General features: G+C 42.0%; 1 protein-coding gene across 7 annotated transcripts in view; it reads right to left on the bottom strand.

Moving 5' to 3' along the window:
- The window catches only part of LOC147101823 (histone-lysine N-methyltransferase EHMT1-like), a 158397-nt gene that overhangs the window by 11354 nt on the left and 129545 nt on the right, over positions 1-17498 (bottom strand). For 6 of the 7 annotated variants that reach the window (XM_085965788.1, XM_085965787.1, XM_085965792.1 and 3 more), the window contains one exon: positions 9600-9678. In XM_085965788.1, coding sequence (XP_085821914.1) covers positions 9600-9678 — 79 coding nt within the window. Of the gene's footprint in view, positions 1-9599; positions 9679-9954; positions 16732-17498 lie in introns of those variants that run through there. The other variant, XM_085965793.1, reaches the window with a different exon arrangement.

The raw sequence follows: 17498 nt of genomic DNA, 5'->3' as shown, positions 1-17498 counted from the left end.
AGCTCGGGCGTGGGTGCGGAGGAGAGGCCGAGGCTTCGAGGCCTACCTGGAAAAACGGGGAAAGGTAGGAAAATTAATGAGATTAGATAAAAGATTTAGAAAGTAATTAACTTTTTAAAAAAACAGTATGTGTTTTGAAAGCAACGTTTTTTTGAAAGGCGCAGAAAGCGGGAAAAAGGAAAAGTTTGGAATCAAGATGGCGGCGACTCACCTCGGTTCAGAACGATAAGGCCCGCACACACACGCACCAATTGGTTGACCGACAGGTCACCAAAGCGTAGGATTGGTCAATCGTCCCGTCACTCGACCGTAGGAGGGCCCGACCGCACGCGCCAGGAACCCGGCGTACGATTGGTCGACCTCGAGGTCACTGTCACTAATGAGCGAATAAGGAGATGCTAATGAGCGGAATTTTGAACGTTTTTCGGATACCGCGGGCGCGATTTTTGTCCGGCCGAAACGTAAATACGCTTACCACCGTTTCGGAAAGGTAAGCTTTCTTTCGACGTAACGCACGCGTAGGTACGCTCTATAACTTTCGAGCGCATAGCCGGACAGACGCACACGCGAGGGCAGACAGACAGACAGATCAGTTTATATAGATAGATAGATAGATAGATATGGGAGCAGCAACATGGCATAATGGTGCATTATAAAGCACTCTTCTGAAGTGGTAACTGAGTAGAGGAAGCTTTACTCTGCATCTAGCTGTGTGCATGACCTGCAAATATTTGATGCTGACACTGGGTGTCTGAGTGGAAAAGTGTTCTATTCCCCAACACTAATAGCCCATGCCTTTAATAAGCACAGAAAAGGAAAAACATCTGAAAATGATTATGAATATCAGAGATTTCTCTGCTTCGGTACTGTTTACCCAGAAGTGTTGAATCAGAATTCAAGCATATAGAATATAACCAGGTATGAAATGTACTAAAGAAATAAATGAATGTTTAGAACTTAGTAATATGATGGTTAAGAGAACTGTTAACTACAGAATGGTAAATTCAGTGCCTGGAAATTAAAAGTGTACTTGTCCGTGGGAGGAGATGGATAACTCATTGGTTTATTGTAACACACTCTACCCACAAGGATGCAAATATGCTTATCCTCTTGAATGATAAACCTAGTGTATTTAAAATAAAACCATTCTTTTGAATGTAAAGATGTGCATGTGCTGATTACAATTATCCATCTTTCATTGAATTCTATTAACTGAAGGCAACAATACCAGGTTACACAATTTTGCCATGATGCTTCAAGCAAAGCTGAAATTATAACCATTTGGTAACTAATTAACAGCACACAATAGTGCTACATTCAGGCTGTTTTTACAAATTATTGTGGAGAATAGAAGAGAAGGTTAAGGGGAGATTTAACAGAGGTGTTCAAAATGATTAAGGCTTTTAATGTAAGGAGAAACTGTTTCCAGTGATGGAAGGGTCGATAACCAGAGGACACAGATTTAAGGTAATTGGCAAAAGAACCAGAGGAGAGGAGGAGAATTTTTTTTTATGCTGCGAGTTATGATCTGAAATGCACTACCTGAAAGGGTGGTGGAAGCAGATTCAATAGTAACTTTGAAAAAGGGAATTGGGTACATACTTGAAAAGGAATATATTTGCAGAGCTGTGGCAAAAGAGCAAGAAAGTGTGACTAATTGGATAGCTCTTTCAGAGAGTCGGCAAAGGTACAGTGGGTCGAATGGCCTCCTGTGCTGTATGATTCTATTTCCAAGTGGAAAGGTTAGTTTGTTGTTTTGTGAATTCCACTGATAAGTCTACATTTCATTAAAACAATGAAAGGCATCTCTGGAGGTGCCAAAGTCACTATGTCAGACCGCTATGAAGATCCGCTATCTGGCACAGTTGACTTTTTTTAATCAACAGGGGGAAAAAACAAGAGCATGTTTTCCCACAAATTTGGAAATGAATGATCAGAGCAAATGAAAGACATAGTTCCATACTTGAGCTGGTTTTGAGTCAGTACATACTCATGATGAAAACTCTCAGCGTGTGATCATCCTTTTTTTTTGGCAATCTATCTGCAAGTTATTTCTCTTGCCTATTTTATGAAAATAATTTGGTTTCATGTCGGGGTGGTCTTAGCACATGGGTAACGTTTGTAATTAACAATAAGCACACGACAGCAGAGGCCAAACATCAACATGCAACATAAAGGCTATAAAACTGCAGGAAAATAACTCCTGTCGTTCCTGATGGTAAGTACAGAGGATAATAGATCTTCCAACACCCTTTGAGATTTAAGCCATAAGCTGCAAGAAACAGACAGGGTGTTTTGAGAGGGGGGGGGGGGGGGGTCGATCAGCTACAAGAGTGGCTCCAAATCAGTGGGGATGAGTTTGTCGAGATTTAAAAAAAAATTCCACCCCTTACACTGTAACATACACATTCTGCCTTGTATTCGAATAGATATTCAATCGTTCTAAGTTTAAAAAAAAAAAAATCTTCCTGCATCCTGTGCAAACTCCTAAATGGGAAAAATGTTGATTTCTTAGAAACCACTGGATAAAGTTCAAACAACATTGTTCTTTACCTTGGTCACACGTGTCAATTTGTTCAAAATTCAACCAGTACACTATCTTTTTACCATCACAATAAATCTTGCAACTTCCAAAAAGAGTCTGAAATCTATACAATTAAGGTTTCTAGAAAGGTTATTGTTGGGATTTTAAGTTGTTCTGGGATATACTCTTCTTCCCTCTTAGAATAGGTTTTTCCTCCCTTCATTTGTTTAGTTTTCCCTTTTTCTTGTTCCATTTTAATTTTATATCTCTGAATTTACTCATTTAACTTGTGCCATTTTTCTTCCAATTTTTTCAATCCGTTATTTATAACAACATTTGTAACTAATTCTTCTTTTTAGGCAGTCCTCTGGAGTCGAGGGTGAGTTGCTTCCAACTCCAATATTGTGAGTTCTCAGGTGACTAATGAGTCCTATGCGGGATCTACAGACTCTGCCTCAGGTGGGGCAGGTAGTGGTTAAAGGGACGCGTGGGTGGAGTGCTTGGTTTGTCATACGTTCCTTCCGCTGTTTGTACTTGGCCTCCACGTGCTCGCGACAAAGAAACTCAAGTGTTCGGTGCTTTCTCGAATGCTTCTCCAATTTGAGCGGTCTTGGGCCAGGGATTTCCAAGAGTCAATGAGGATGTGACATTTTTTCAAAGAGGTTTTGAGGTCGTCCTTGAAGCATTTTCTCTGCCCTCCTGGAAACCGCTTGCCACGACGGAGCTCAGAATAGAGTGCTTGTTTCGGGAGTCTTTTGTCAGGCATGCAGATAATGTGGCCCATCCATCGGAGCTGATTGAGCGTGATCAATGCCAGGGATGTTGGTCTGAGAGAGAACACTAACATTGGTACAGAAGCAAAATACTGCGGATGCTGGAAATCTGAAATAAAAACAGAAAATGCTGGAAATACTCAGCAGGTCAGGCAGCATCTGTAGAGAGAGAAACAGAGTTAACGTTTCAGGTCGATGACCGTTCATCAGAACATTGGTATGCCTATCTTGCCAATGGATTTGCAGGATTTTACAGAGGCAGTGTTGGTGATGCTTCTCCAGTGCTTTAAGGTGCCTACTGTACAATGTCCATGTCTCTGAAGTACACAGGAGGGTGGGTATCACTGCTGCTCTGTAGACCATGAGCTCGGTGCTGGGTTTGAGGTCTTGGTCTTCAAACAGTCTTTTCCTCAGGCGGCCGAAGGCTGCACTGGCACATTGAAGGCGGTGTTGGATTTTGTCATCGATGTCTGCCCTTGCTAACAGAAGGCTCCCAAGGTATGGAAAGTGGCCCACGCTGTCCAGGGTCTCGTCATGATAGTCGGGAGGCAGTGTTGGTGGGGGCAGGTTGGTAAAGAACCTTTGTCTTTCGGATGTTTAACGTAAGGATGTCTCTCGTATGCTTCAGTGAAGGAGTCAATGATGGCTTGGAGTTTGGCCTCCAAGTGTGTACAAACACAAGCATCGTCTGCATACTGTAATTCAATAACAGGAGGTTGGGACAATCTTGGTTCTGGACTGAAGGCGACGGAGATTGAACAGTTTCCCGTTCGTCCTGTAGATTAGCTCCACTCCAGCGGGAAGCTTGTTAGAGGTGAGATGAAGTATTGCACTGAGAAAGATTGAGAAGAGCGTTGGTGCAATGACACAGCCTTGCTTGACCCCAGTCTTCACTTATATTGGGTCTGTGATGGATCCGTTAGTAAGGATCACAGCTTGCATGTCATCGTGGAGCAGACGGAGGGTGGCAACACATTTTTAAGGACAGCCAAATTTCAGAAGGACACTCAATCATTTTTTCAATCCCTTATCTATAATAACATTTGTAACTAATGGGCAGGAGAGGACTGCACACAATGGTCCCATTGGTACAATTTTTCTGTGTTTATACAGTGGAATTTACATTACTCAACATGTCAACGTGCAAATTAATCACAAAAAGTTGCTTGATTTGAGAGCATTTTATTAGGCATTTCTCTGCATCCTAATCGGAGATCCGACAGCCACAAATGAACACACCTCTAAGAGTAAGAACTGAAACACTAATCATCCTCCATTTAGAAGTTAAGATTTTAAATTTGAAAAAGCAGTTGAATTTAATGCCAGAGAATTTAAATCTACTACAGTATTTAGATTGTCTTTAAATATTAGTCAACGGTCAAGCAAGCATTAGAATGCACATTTTTCACGTATTCAATTTTTATTCTAAACAAGAAAAAATAATTAATTTTCAAAACCATATGCACCATTCAGAAGATGATTAATCTTTAAAAAAAATTTACAGACCTAATTTCCAGATGGCTGATTAAACACATTGTTCAAAGTAATTCCACTTTACTTTAGTAATCAGCAAGAATACCCACACCCTTTCCTTTTAAGTGTTCATATTCTCCAAAACAAAGCTGAAGCAATCATAGCTACTGCAGCTTCTGTCAATACCATGGCTTGATGTCAATAACATTATACATTAGGGGATGGCTTGTGCTGGTCTGATGAAATTCTCTCAGCTAGAGTGATTTTGATATATTAATTTTGGCAGTACTATGTGATCTTCCTTACCACTTGCAATTATTTTTTAGCTTTATTAAACAATTTTTAAAAAAGGGTAAATCCTGCACTCCATTTACACTACTTGAAGTGCTCTTGTTACTATGACGGCTTGTTCACTATTCAACATTAAAAAATGGGTGGGTTTGGAGCGTGGAGGTAAGATTGATAAGAATCGGATTCCCGACCTGAATCCGTCTCCAACCCACCCACATTCGGCTTTAACGGAGGCTGGACGTGAAACAGGATGGGAGCGAGCAGCCAACCCGCTGCCAGGAGGCGGGACGTCAATTGAAATATTACAGTGAGGATGGAAGTCTCTTTTTTAACCTCCATTTTGTTTTTAACTGCATCTGGACGGGTTTTACACAATTCGTAAAACCCGGCAGTTACAGCAAGGCAAGGACTGCTACATCGAGGAGGCAAGTGCCTTTACACCTACCTCCTGGATCCAACACCCACAATCGGAGACCCCCCTCACAAGGCCTCCGATCGCCTTCCCGGACACCCCCAACCCCCCCAACATTCATTCTGAGGCCATCCACAGTCCTCTGGTGGCCGGTCCCAAAGTGATCTCTGCTTTCCCCCACCTGATCCCTCCTCCGTGCGGCCTAGTGCCGCAGCCCTACCCGCCTGCAGCTAGCCAGCCTCTCCATCTGCTGGCTGCAGGCGGAAAACCAAGGCCTCGCATGCAACTCAGACCCTGCCGTTAGTCGCAGAGGCTGCGGGAAGCCGGCCTCCTGGGTTTCCCAACCGCCTCGGAGCGCACCCCCCCCCCCTTAAAATCCAGCCCATTGATTCATCATATTAAAAATATTAAAATCTGTGTGCAAGTTTTATGTCCTGATGTCACACATTTATGTCAACTTTGCACAATTATAAATTTCTATTTCTCTTTATGATGGGGTTGGCTTCTGTAAATTTGTCACCCTGTAATTGCATAATCTGCCCTGCAGCGATTTTTTTCTACAAATCACTCAAAATGTTGTCCACACATTTTTCATCAAAAAAAAATTTTGGTTGCCATTTTGTTTTCCCTCTGTAACTGCAATTCCTAATGTCCAAAATCAGGATGGATAGACAGATACACACAAGAGACACTGGCACACAGGTCAGAGAACGCGAGTGAGAGAGCCTTTCTTCATGCTAGTGATTCAATTTTCAAAATTGTTTTTGAACCTAGTCAGTTGTTTCACCTGACAGTCAGAAAAGGCAGATGCTTAAAGCTGTGAGACCAAGCTTCTAATTATTAGCACCTATAAGCAGAGAAAAGGGGAGGAATAATGTCTTTACTACTAATTCTATCTGATTTCTTTCTATTTTAAAAAAGGTTGAAATTTGAAGTCAAACAAGCCTCTTTGAGGGAAACAAGAAATGAGAGTAGGAAGAAAAAGGGGAGTAAGGAAACAGAATGAGGGTGCAGGGCCTCTGGTTGTTTGTCGCTTGTCCCTGGGGGAAGCGGCAGTAGATGGAGAGTTAGCGGTGAGGTGAATGACAGCTGAACAGGGGGGGGGGGGGGGCGGGCGCGGGAAGAGAGGATACAGGAATTGAACAAGTAGTAATGGAAGTGATGTGGGAGACTGCAGTCTCCCGCGTAAAGAAATAGGCAACACAGCGAGCTACAAGAAATAGGTCTTTACTCCAACTCTCACAATACAGTACTGAATTCGTAAAGCCCGCGAACCTGTGATGACTCACGGATTGGTCACCTGCTGGAACCTGATTGGTTTTCCTTCTCTCAGCAGCAGGCAAGTCTGAACATGCCTTATTCCTCTCAGCTTGCAACTGTCTTGCGGGGGGAGGGGAATACAGCAGTTAAAAAGGGGATTATACAGGTTTATCTACATACACACAGTGTTTCCCCAATGTGGCAACGCCACAGTGAGGTGGTAGTAGGAAAATGAAGGGCTTGAGATTTTCAACCTAAATGCAGTCTGTAGCCATTGGTGGTTCCTTTACCTGCCACACCAAGTCACGCTATCATCACTTCCCCAAAAAAGGAGAAAAAAGGACAGAGAAGCACAAAAAGAGTTGAGGAAGAGAAGCAGAAGAGCAAGAGACAGAAGCAAAAGGGGAACGAGAGTAAAAAAAACAGCAACACAAAGAAAGCACAAACAGGTGAAATGATATTCTCCAACTTAGTGTGCAACACCGTAAGAGATCGACTTGTCTAAATTATAAACCTTGCACGCGGATCACACTTCCTGTCCATAAACCTCTACCTGGCTCACAATTTTCAGCTGTTGTGTCAACATTTAAAGTTGAAAATGACTGCAAATATTTGTACTGAGAAAACTTTATCAAAAGATGTAACTACTTCTCTGTAAACATTCTGCTGTCATAGTTTGTTGATAAACCAATCGAATCATGCAAAAAGCTTTCTGAAAATGTTTTAGCTGCCATTTTTTCCAGATTAAAATTTCAAACAAAATTTAAATAATTACAAACAGTAACCTGATTATTTACCCAATGAACTGCCTTTGTGCCTTTTAATACTTTCATTAGCCCCGAATACTACCAGATACAATACTACCAGGCGGTTAAGCAACGCCTCAATTTCAAAATTCTCATCCTTGTTTTCAAATCCCTCCATGGCCTTGCCCTTCCCTATCTCTGTAATCTCCTTCAGCCCCACAATCCCGAGAGACATCTGCGCCCCTCTAATTCTGCCCTTGAGCATCCCGATTATAATTGCCCAACCATTGGCGTCCTTGCCTTCTGTGCCCAGGCCCCAAGCTCTGGAATTCCCTGCCTAAACCTCTCTTTCCTCCTTTAAGACGCTCCTTAAAACCTACCTCTTTGACCAAGCTTTTGGTCACCTGCCCTAAATTTCTCCTTTTGTGGCTCGGTGTCAAATTTTGTGTCTTATAACGCTCCTGTGAAGTGCCTTGGGATGTTTTACTCCGCTGAAGGCGCTATACAAATACAAGTTGTTGTTGTTGACACTGGCCCCATAAGCTTCCAAACAGCTCCCCAATCCTATTGAACCCCAAATCTCTGCCCCAAGCTCCCAGATCCTGGGGCCCTGATACATGCTCACAAACTTTTAGACCACAATTCCAGTGCTTCCTAATCCCATAACCATCCTACTGCTCCGAGATCCTAAGACCTCCCCCTCACCATGCTCGCAGATCCTCCCTTCCAATGATTCTAGATCCCAACACCTGTCCAGAATCTCCCTCAATGCCCCCATCCCAGTACTGCCAGATTCCAGGCCTTCTTCCCTGTTTGCCCAAGTCACAGGATGACCGCCATTACTGGTACATCAGTGTTTCTTCTAATTCTACTTGGCATGACACCCTTCTTACAAAATCCCTGATTCACTGTGTGCAACGTCACAGGAAATCTGTTCAGTCATTATTTCATCCATGTCCCATGCTGTCTAATACAATTACCTAATACGCTCTCTTATAAATACCCTTGGATTCACCATTGTGATGGATAGCCATTTTGTCCCAAAGAATATAACATTAGTGGTTTACCAAGCAAAATCAGAATCAGGGAGATTAATTCAAAGCTGAACTTAATGGGAATTTGCTGAAACCTCCAAGAGCAAACAACACAAAATATATATTTAAAAGGTCATGTACAGCGACAGTAATTTCAAAATCAAGTACTTCCTCAGCTAAATAATGTGAAAACATTTCCCAGTTGATGAGAGAGATTGTCCTTTGCTTCCCTGTGGAGGATCGCTATTTTGGATCTCTCTCTCACAGCTGGAAGCAGTCCCACAGAGATCAGCGACCAGACCTGTCAGTGAGCAGATGAAATGGAAATTATGCAGATTGGCACCTCACCCTGCCTTAGCTTTGGAGGCACCAAGCTAGCAAAGTTCAGCACTAATTCAGTACACAGCACATCAACCTGGATGTCAACCTCTTCATACTTCCAGTGTAACCATTTGGTTACAGGTTTTACTACTAACATCAGTGCAGTGGATCCCAACTGTGTGTGGAAGACCCACGAGGTGGGGAGAGAATGATTAAAATACATCATATCTTTCCCTGGCAGAAGATTTCTTTACAATCTTTTTTTCACAGGATTGAGTTTTACATTGTATATTGAAAGCACTCTTACACTTTTCTTCTTTATTAGTCAAAGCCACTTTTCAAAGTTTGTGAGCAACATGCTGTGGTCCTTTCGCTAAATGATAATTTTGCATATTAAAATTAATGCTACGGTCAATTTTGTTGAAATTCTTCCATTCTTATTGTTAATATGAAACTATCTTCATTCAGTACAATAATTCATAACCACCAAATAATGACAGTACATCAGGTGATATAAAAAGAATTGCACTTATGCAGTTTTTCCATCCAACTTATTATTCTTGCTCATTTTCTTTAATGAGAAGTTCTCTCTTGGTATCTCTTCTGTTCACCAGGCAGCATTTCAAGAAAAAGGGACAACATTCAAGGTTTGGGGTCAACATTCAATAAACTAATTTGTAAATCAAATCTTAAGGTGATGCGGCAATAACACAGGAAGTACAACTGATCTGGTACAGAAAGGTCATGAGACAAAATAATGAGTACCTTATTATCGAGATCAAAAAGATAGGAGTCATCTTCTCGCACATCTGCTTCTGCATCTGTTATAAGTTCCCCAACATACCTTGTACAAAGAAAAGAAGGTATTGTTTGAAAGACTGTTTTTACTGATCAACTAAAAGGGGTACGTTACTAGAAAACTGAAATTAGCCAATATGGTTGCTGGAACATATAATAATCTGGTCACAATATCTGGCTAACAATTCTATTTTAACTATCTTATCTTACCTCCAGTTGTAGTGGAATCTGGCATAGACTTTAAAAGTCATATCAGTGATGAACATATCTAAGAATATTTTCTAATGGTTTCCACTATGAACATATGAAGAATAATCATCTATTTTTTTTTTTTTTTTTTTTTTAATTTTAATTTTATTTTATTTATCACATAACTAAATACAAGAAGTGAAATCTTGTCAGTGAAATGCTTTTTTCTTGACGAGCCGAGAGCACCAAGCAGCAAGAACACTGAGCTGCCTGGTACGCACGGAGCACACAAGGACGGCAGCCATCTTCATCGGCGCCATCACAAAAAACACATACATACTTTAAATATAAATAAAGCAGACATAAAATAACATTAATACAATGCAATTTATGCCATAAGTAATTAATCCAGGACAATGAGCCAACAATGATTGTATAAAGAACATCACTTTTTACACAAACAACCCACAGGATACAATAACACACTTCAGTAATTTTCATCAGGCTAACTAAGCCACCCTTTCACTAATATATTAGAGAGAGAAGAGTGCAATGTAATTTATTTCACTGGATGGGAAGATGTACAAACTCATGGCCAATGAAGGCAATATCTGAATATGCCATTATTGGTCCACTGGGGACAAAACATGCACAAGGTTGCCAAGTTCTCCAGATGCTGTATTAAGAGAAACATCCCTCAAGGCTGCAAATCGACTTTTACGAGCACTTTTCCCTTTGGGGAAGTTATCCATTTGTTTTACTTAACTGGAATTTTTCCAGCAAAATAGTAATACGGCAGACAGAGAGACCACAGCAATACAAGCCTTCGGCGTCTCCTGTAGAAACTAAGAGTCTACAAGATACTACACGAGAAGGGGATTTTTGTTGTTGTATAAATCTCCTTGTATAACCCATCCACACAACTTGCAGGAGAGATGATAAAAGAGCAATAGGATAGAGTAAAAGTCCAAAGCTCATGGTGATCACATTTGCAGCAAGTGCTGGCAGCTCGATGAACTCCGGCCCCGTGTTGATGAGCTGGAGTCCGAGCTTCAAACACTGCGACACATCAGGGAGGGGGAGAGTTACCTGGACTCTGTGTTCCAGGAAGTAGTCACACCAATTAGATTAACTAATTCAGATGTAGACCGTGGTCAGGGACAGGAGGGTGTGACTATGAGTGAGGCAGGTACGGGGATCGTGTTGGAGGAGCCGCAGCCCTTGCTCTTGTCCAACAGGTTCGAGGCTCTTACTCCCTGTGAGGACGGGAGCAGGGACTGCAGGGAGGATGAGCAACCTGGCCACAGCACCGTGGAACGAGGGGCCATTCAAGTGGGGGGAGTAAAAAGAAATGTTGTAGTGGTAGGGGATAGTATCGTTAGGGGGATAGATAGGGTTCTTTGCAGCCGAGAGCGAGTCCCGAAGGTTGTGTTGCCTGCCCGGTGCCAGGGTTAAGGACGTCTCCTCTGGGCTGGAGAGAAACTTGGAGTGGGAGGGGGAGGATCCAGTTGTCGTGGTCCATGTTGGTACCAACAACATAGATAGGACAAGGAAAGAGGTTCTGCTGAGGGAGTATGAGCAGCTAGGGGCCAAATTAAAAAGCAGATCCACAAGGGTAATAATCTCTGGATTACTACCTGAGCCACAAGCAAATTTGGCTAGGGTAAATAAAATCAGAGAGTTAAATGCATGGCTCAAAGACTGCTGTGGGAGAAATGGGTTTTGCTTCTTGGGACACTGGCACCAGTACTGGGACAGGAGAGCACTGTTCCGTTGGGACGGACTTCACTTGGCCAGTGCTGGGACTAGAATCCTGGCGAATCGAATAACTAGGGCTGTAGAGAGGGCTTTAAACTAATTAGTGGGGGGAAGGTTTCAAGAGAGCGAAAAATAAAAATGTCAGCGGAGAAGGCAATAGAGCAAGGTAGCAGTGGGGGAATTAAAAACCAGAGCGTGTCAGGAAGGGACAGAATATATAAAGATAAAGGTAAAGTAGTAAAGGGGGTAAAAGCAGGAATAAATTGTCACAAAACATATTTAAAAGTTCTTTATCTGAATGCACGCAGCATTCGTAACAAAATAGATGAGTTGACGGTACAAATAACTACACATGGGTATGATCTGGTGGCCATTACAGAAACATGGCTGCAAGGTGACCATGACTGGGAACTAAACATCCAGGGGTATTTGACTATTAGGAAGGACAGACAGGAAAGAAAGGGAGGTGGGGTGGCTATGTTAATAAAGGATGGAATCACTGCAATAGTGAGAAATGATATTGGGTCAAAGGATCAGGAGAGTGAAACAGTTTGGGTGGAGATAAGGAATAATAAGGGGAAAAAGTCACTAGTGGGCGTTGTCTATAGGCCTCCTAACAGTTGCAACTCTGTTGGTCGGAGTATAAATCAGGAAATAGTTGGGGCTTGTAATAAGGGAAGCGCTATAATCATGGGAGATTTTAACTTTCATATTGACTGGACAAATCAAATTGGGCAGGGCAGCCTTGAGGAAGAGTTCATAGAGTGCATTAGGGACAGGTTCCTTGAGCAGTATGTTACTGAACCAACCAGGGGGCAGGCAATCTTAGATCTGGTCCTGTGTGTTGAGACAGGATTAATAAAAACTGTCCTAGTAAAGGATCCCCTTGGAATGAGTGACCATAACATGGTTGAATTCCAAATTCAGTTGGAGGGTGAGAGTTGGATCTCAAACCAGCGTACAGGAAACTTTGGTTTATCCGGAGGTTGTATGTCTGGCATACTCGATCTAACGGCAAAAATCAGGAGCCGTTTTCTATAAGTTTTTTTTAGTTCTCGTTCTTTTTTTTCCCCCCAGTCAGGCACTGCAAGGTCTGTAGCTATAGCAACAGCTTCAGCTAGAGACGCTTGCAGCTGCAGCCGACTCTTTAGAAGCTGTTGCTAAGCAACAGTGTTTGTTGTCAGATATGGAGATGAAAACCTCCGTATGCTTCAACATTAACTTTGTATGTCTGGCAGTTTTGATAGATCGGCAACACACCGGTCCCGTCGGTGCTGGATATCACAAAGTTTCCTGCACTAAGCTTAAATAAAGGAGACTATGAAGGTATGAGAGCAGAGTCGACTAAAGTGGACTGGGAAAATAGATTAAGGTGTAAGACGGTACATGAGCAGTGGTGTACATTCAAGGAGATATTTCACAACTTTCAAGAAAAATATATTCCACTGAGGAAAAAGGGGCGTAAAAGAAAAGACAGCCATCCGTGGCTAATAAAGGATAGTATCCGACTGAAAACAAGGGCATATAAAGTAGCCAAATTTAGTGGGAGGATAGAAGATTGGGAAGCATTTAAAAGCCAGCAAAGAATAACTAAAAGATTAATTAAGAAAGGGAAGACAGATTATGAAAGTAAACTAGCAAAAAATATAAAAACAGATAGCAAGAGTTTCTACAGTTATATAAAAAGAAAGAGTGGCTAAAGTGAATGTTGGTCCCTTAGAGGACGAGACCGGGAAATTAGTGGTGGGGAACATGGAGATGGCACAAACGCTGAACAAATATTTTGTATCAGTCTTTACAGTAGAGGACACTAAAAATATGCCAACACTGGACAAACAGGGGGCTATGGGGGGGGGGGGGAGGAGCTAAACACGATTAAAATCACTAAGGAGATGGTACTCGGTAAGATAATGGGACTTAAGGTGGATAAATCCCCTGGACCTGATGGCTTACATCCTAGGGTCTTGAGATAAGTAGTGGTAGGGATTGCGGATGCATTGGTGGTAATTTCCCCAAACTCCCTGGATTCAGGAAAGGAACCAGCAGATTGGAAAACTGCTAATGTAACGCCCTTATTTAAAAAGGGAGGTAGACAAAAGGCTGGAAACTATAGACCAGTTAGCCTAACATCTGTGGTTGGTAAAATGTTGGAGTCCATTATTAAGGAAGCAGTAACAGGACATTTGTATAAGCATAATTTAATCGGACAGAGTCAGCATGGTTTTATGAAGGGGAAGTCATGTTTGACAAATTTGCTCGAATTCTTTGAGGATGTAACAAACAGGGTGGATAAAGGGGAACCAGTGGATGTGGTGTATTTGGACTTCCAAAAGGCATTTGACAAGGTGCCACACAAAAGATTACTGCACAAGATAAAAAATCACAGGATTGGGGGCAATATACTGGCATGGGTGGAAGATTGGCTATCTAACAGAAAACAGAGAGTTGGGATAAATGGTTCATTCTCGGGTTGGCAATCAGTAACTGGTGGTGTTCCGCAGGGGTCAGTGCTGGGACCCCAACTCTTTACAATCTATATTAACGATTTGGAGGAGGGGACCGAGTGCAACATATCCAAGTTTGCCGACGATACAAAGATGGGAGGGAAAGCAGTGAGTGAGGAGGACATAAAAAACCTGCAAGAGGACAGACAGGCTAAGTGAGTGGGCAGAAATTTGGCAGATGGAATATAATGTTGGAAAGTGTGAGGTTATGCACTTTGGCAGAAAAAAATCAAAGACCAAGTTATTATCTAAATGGAGAGAAACTGCAAAGTGCTACAGTACAAAGGGATTTGGGGGTCCTGGTGCATGAAACACAGGTTAGTATGCAGGTACAGCAGGTGATCAGGAAGGCCAACGGAATCTTGGCTTTTATTGCAAGGGGGATGGAGTATAAAAGCAGGGAAGTCTTGCTTCAGTTATACAGGGTACTGGTGAGGCCACACCTGGAATATTGCGTACAGTTTTGGTTTCCATATTTAAGAAAAGATATACTTGCACTCGAGGCAGTTCAGAGAAGGTTCACTCGGTTGATTCCGGAGATGAGGGGGTTGACTTATGAGGAAAGGTTGAGTAGGTTGGGCCTCTACTCATTGGAATTCAGAAGAATGAGAGGCGATCTTATCGAAACATATAAGATTGTGAGGGGACTTGATCGGGTGGATGCGAGGAGGATGTTTCCACTGATGGGTGAGACTCGAACTAGGGGGCATAATCTTAGAATAAGGGGCTGCCCTTTCAAAACTGAGATGAGGAGAAACTTCTTCACTCAGAGGGTAGTAAATCTATGGAATTTGCTATCTCAGAGAGCTGTGGAAACTGCAACATTAAATAAATTTAAAACAGAGATAAGACAGTTTCCTAGCTGATAAGGGAATTAGGGGTTATGGGGAGCGGGCAGGGAAGTGGACGTGAGTCTAGGTTCGGATCAGCCATGATCCTATTGACTGGCGGAGCAGGCCCGAGGGGCCGTATGGCCTACTCCTGCTCCTACTTCTTATGTTCTGTTCTAAGTAGCTTCTGCTCCCACCTTGTGTAGTGTGCACTGTGCCACTGTAGAGAGGGGGCACATTCGTGACTTTGGAGGGAGTACAAAAGGTAATAAAGTTGATGAATAGCATTAGGCACCTATGCTGTGAGGAAAGTTGTTTACATTGGAAAAAAAGGTGGCTTAAAGAGAATCTTAATGACATTTTTCAGATCCTAACAACAATAGAGGGTATCGACTATCACTCTGGGATCTAGTTTAGCAGCAGTTCTAGGGCAAGGGGACATGGATTCAAGCTTGGATGAGAAAAGTTGAATAAATAATTAAGAAATAATTTCATCATGCACAATGTAGCAGAAACGCAAAATAGCCTCACCGGGTAGGCAGTGAAAGCAGGATTTTAGGAATTTCCAGTGGGTGATGGATACATTTTTGGCAGACAGGACTATTGAAAGCTACGAGACACAAAGTGGAGCAGGAGCACCAACATTAGTGACAGGCCTGATGGATACGAGGTCACTGAGACGCATATGAGGCATGGAGGGAGTGTAATTAGTTAAGTCTAGAGATACGTCCTGGGTAACTATAGTCTCCTGGAGATGCCTCAGAGAGTTAGATGCATGAGATTCTAGTATGTAACGGATACAGTGAACACTGATTGTCCTCGCTCATCATTTCATAAGTAACTGTTCCAGTTTAACTGGGGTGTTGGTTGAGCGGAACTTGGTGCAGTATAGGATACAGGCACCATTGTTATGCAGGAGCATAAATTTATGGAGGAGTGAAAGATGCGAGGCTGGCCAGAAACGACTGAGCTTTTCATGAGAACATGCTGAGAAAGTTATAACTTAAAAATCCAGGCATATAGATCAAAAATATAGCTTTTTCTAGTATCCATGCCTGGAAAAATATTCAACGCAGCTGATTTTCTTGTACCAAGTGAACACAAATGCCAATCCTCGAAAACTTAAATTTAATTTTGATGTGGAAATATATCACCTTTTAGAAATGACATTGAGCAAATGCTTCCAAAACTTACAACAGACATTTTACAGATGCTCAAACATTCATGCAAATACACAACACCAATGAATTCTAGTTACTTATAATGGTGAAATTCCCATAAAATACACAAGAAGAATGCTGGCCATTAATATCTGCCTTAGAAAGATTGCTTTGGATAGGTGCCGATGAAAGAAAGGCGTTGAAGGGATATGGGATCAGGCTGAGCAAATATGATTAGAACTACAGGAAACTTTCGATTTACCGGCACCTAAATAACCAGAAATCTCGGTTAACCGGCAAAATTCAGGAGTAGGTTCAGGTAACTTTTATTACTTGCCTTCCTCCATCTGTTGCTGTGCAAGGGTGTGGCTGCAGCTGTTGCTGAGCTACACAGACGCTTGGAACTTGTGGCCATTGTTCTGAACTTGTTGCTAAGCAACAGGGTTTGTTGCTTTATACGGAACTCTCAGCTCCGTATCTTTTACTACAGCTTTCGGTTATCCGGAATTTTTGATGAACCGGCACCACATCGGTCCCGTCCGTGCCGGATAAAAAAATGTTTCCTGTATTTGCTTGCACACGGACTGGTTTGGCCGAATGGCCCTTTTCCGTGTTGCATCTTCTATGTCTATGTATTACTTTCTGACCATTGCACCCCCTGGTGGTGAAATTAAATATTTGTTTTACTTCAACACACATATGCAATACATAATAAATGCAAGCTAATGTTATGGTCGTTTGACCCATAAATCTTAAACTCGTCAGCAAGTACTGTTTCTAAAGGGGCACCAGAGGATTTGGATTTTCTGGACCATGTCCAGATATATTTATTGTTGGCAGGTTTTGCCATTCCATGAGACCAAAATCAGTGTTACAAAAGGGTTTTAGTTTAACACTGCAATGTGTCTTCCTCCCCCACCCCTCAATATTTGTAGAAGCAAAATCCTTTTCAAATACAATAGTGTTCTTTTAGTAAAATAGCGCCACCTCTGGGTCCACAGAAATTTTCTGAAAACAAGAGAATGTACAGAAGAAATGCCAAACCTGAATCGGTTACTCATCCCTAATCCTCATCTATTTAATAATTAGTCAATGAAGCTAGAAGTTTGAAATATTTAAAAGCAGATTTCTACTCTTTTGGATAGGAGGAACAATTGATGATCTCTCTCCCTCTCGTTAATGTGAACAATTCCAAGGTGGAATAGAAATATTCGTATGAACAGTCCAGTTTCTTAAAGCGTTTCAAAGACGATGCTATTCCCACAGAATTCTCATTTTCACCAGCATCAAAATCAGATCATCTCAAGGATTATTGTGAGAAAAATGACTGTGGATAAAGTGTCCACAGCAGAGATCTCATTTACCATGCAGAGAACAAAATTAAACTTTGATTATATAGAAAGGCAGAAGATTGAGAGAGGTGAA

The sequence above is a fragment of the Somniosus microcephalus genome, chromosome 23 (genome assembly GCF_052327205.1).
Source record: "Somniosus microcephalus isolate GS21.2 chromosome 23, FLI_Smic_1.0, whole genome shotgun sequence".
Lineage (NCBI taxonomy): Eukaryota > Metazoa > Chordata > Chondrichthyes > Squaliformes > Somniosidae > Somniosus > Somniosus microcephalus.
Note: the sequence above shows the minus strand (reverse complement) of the source record. Positions and strands in the feature narration are given on the sequence as shown.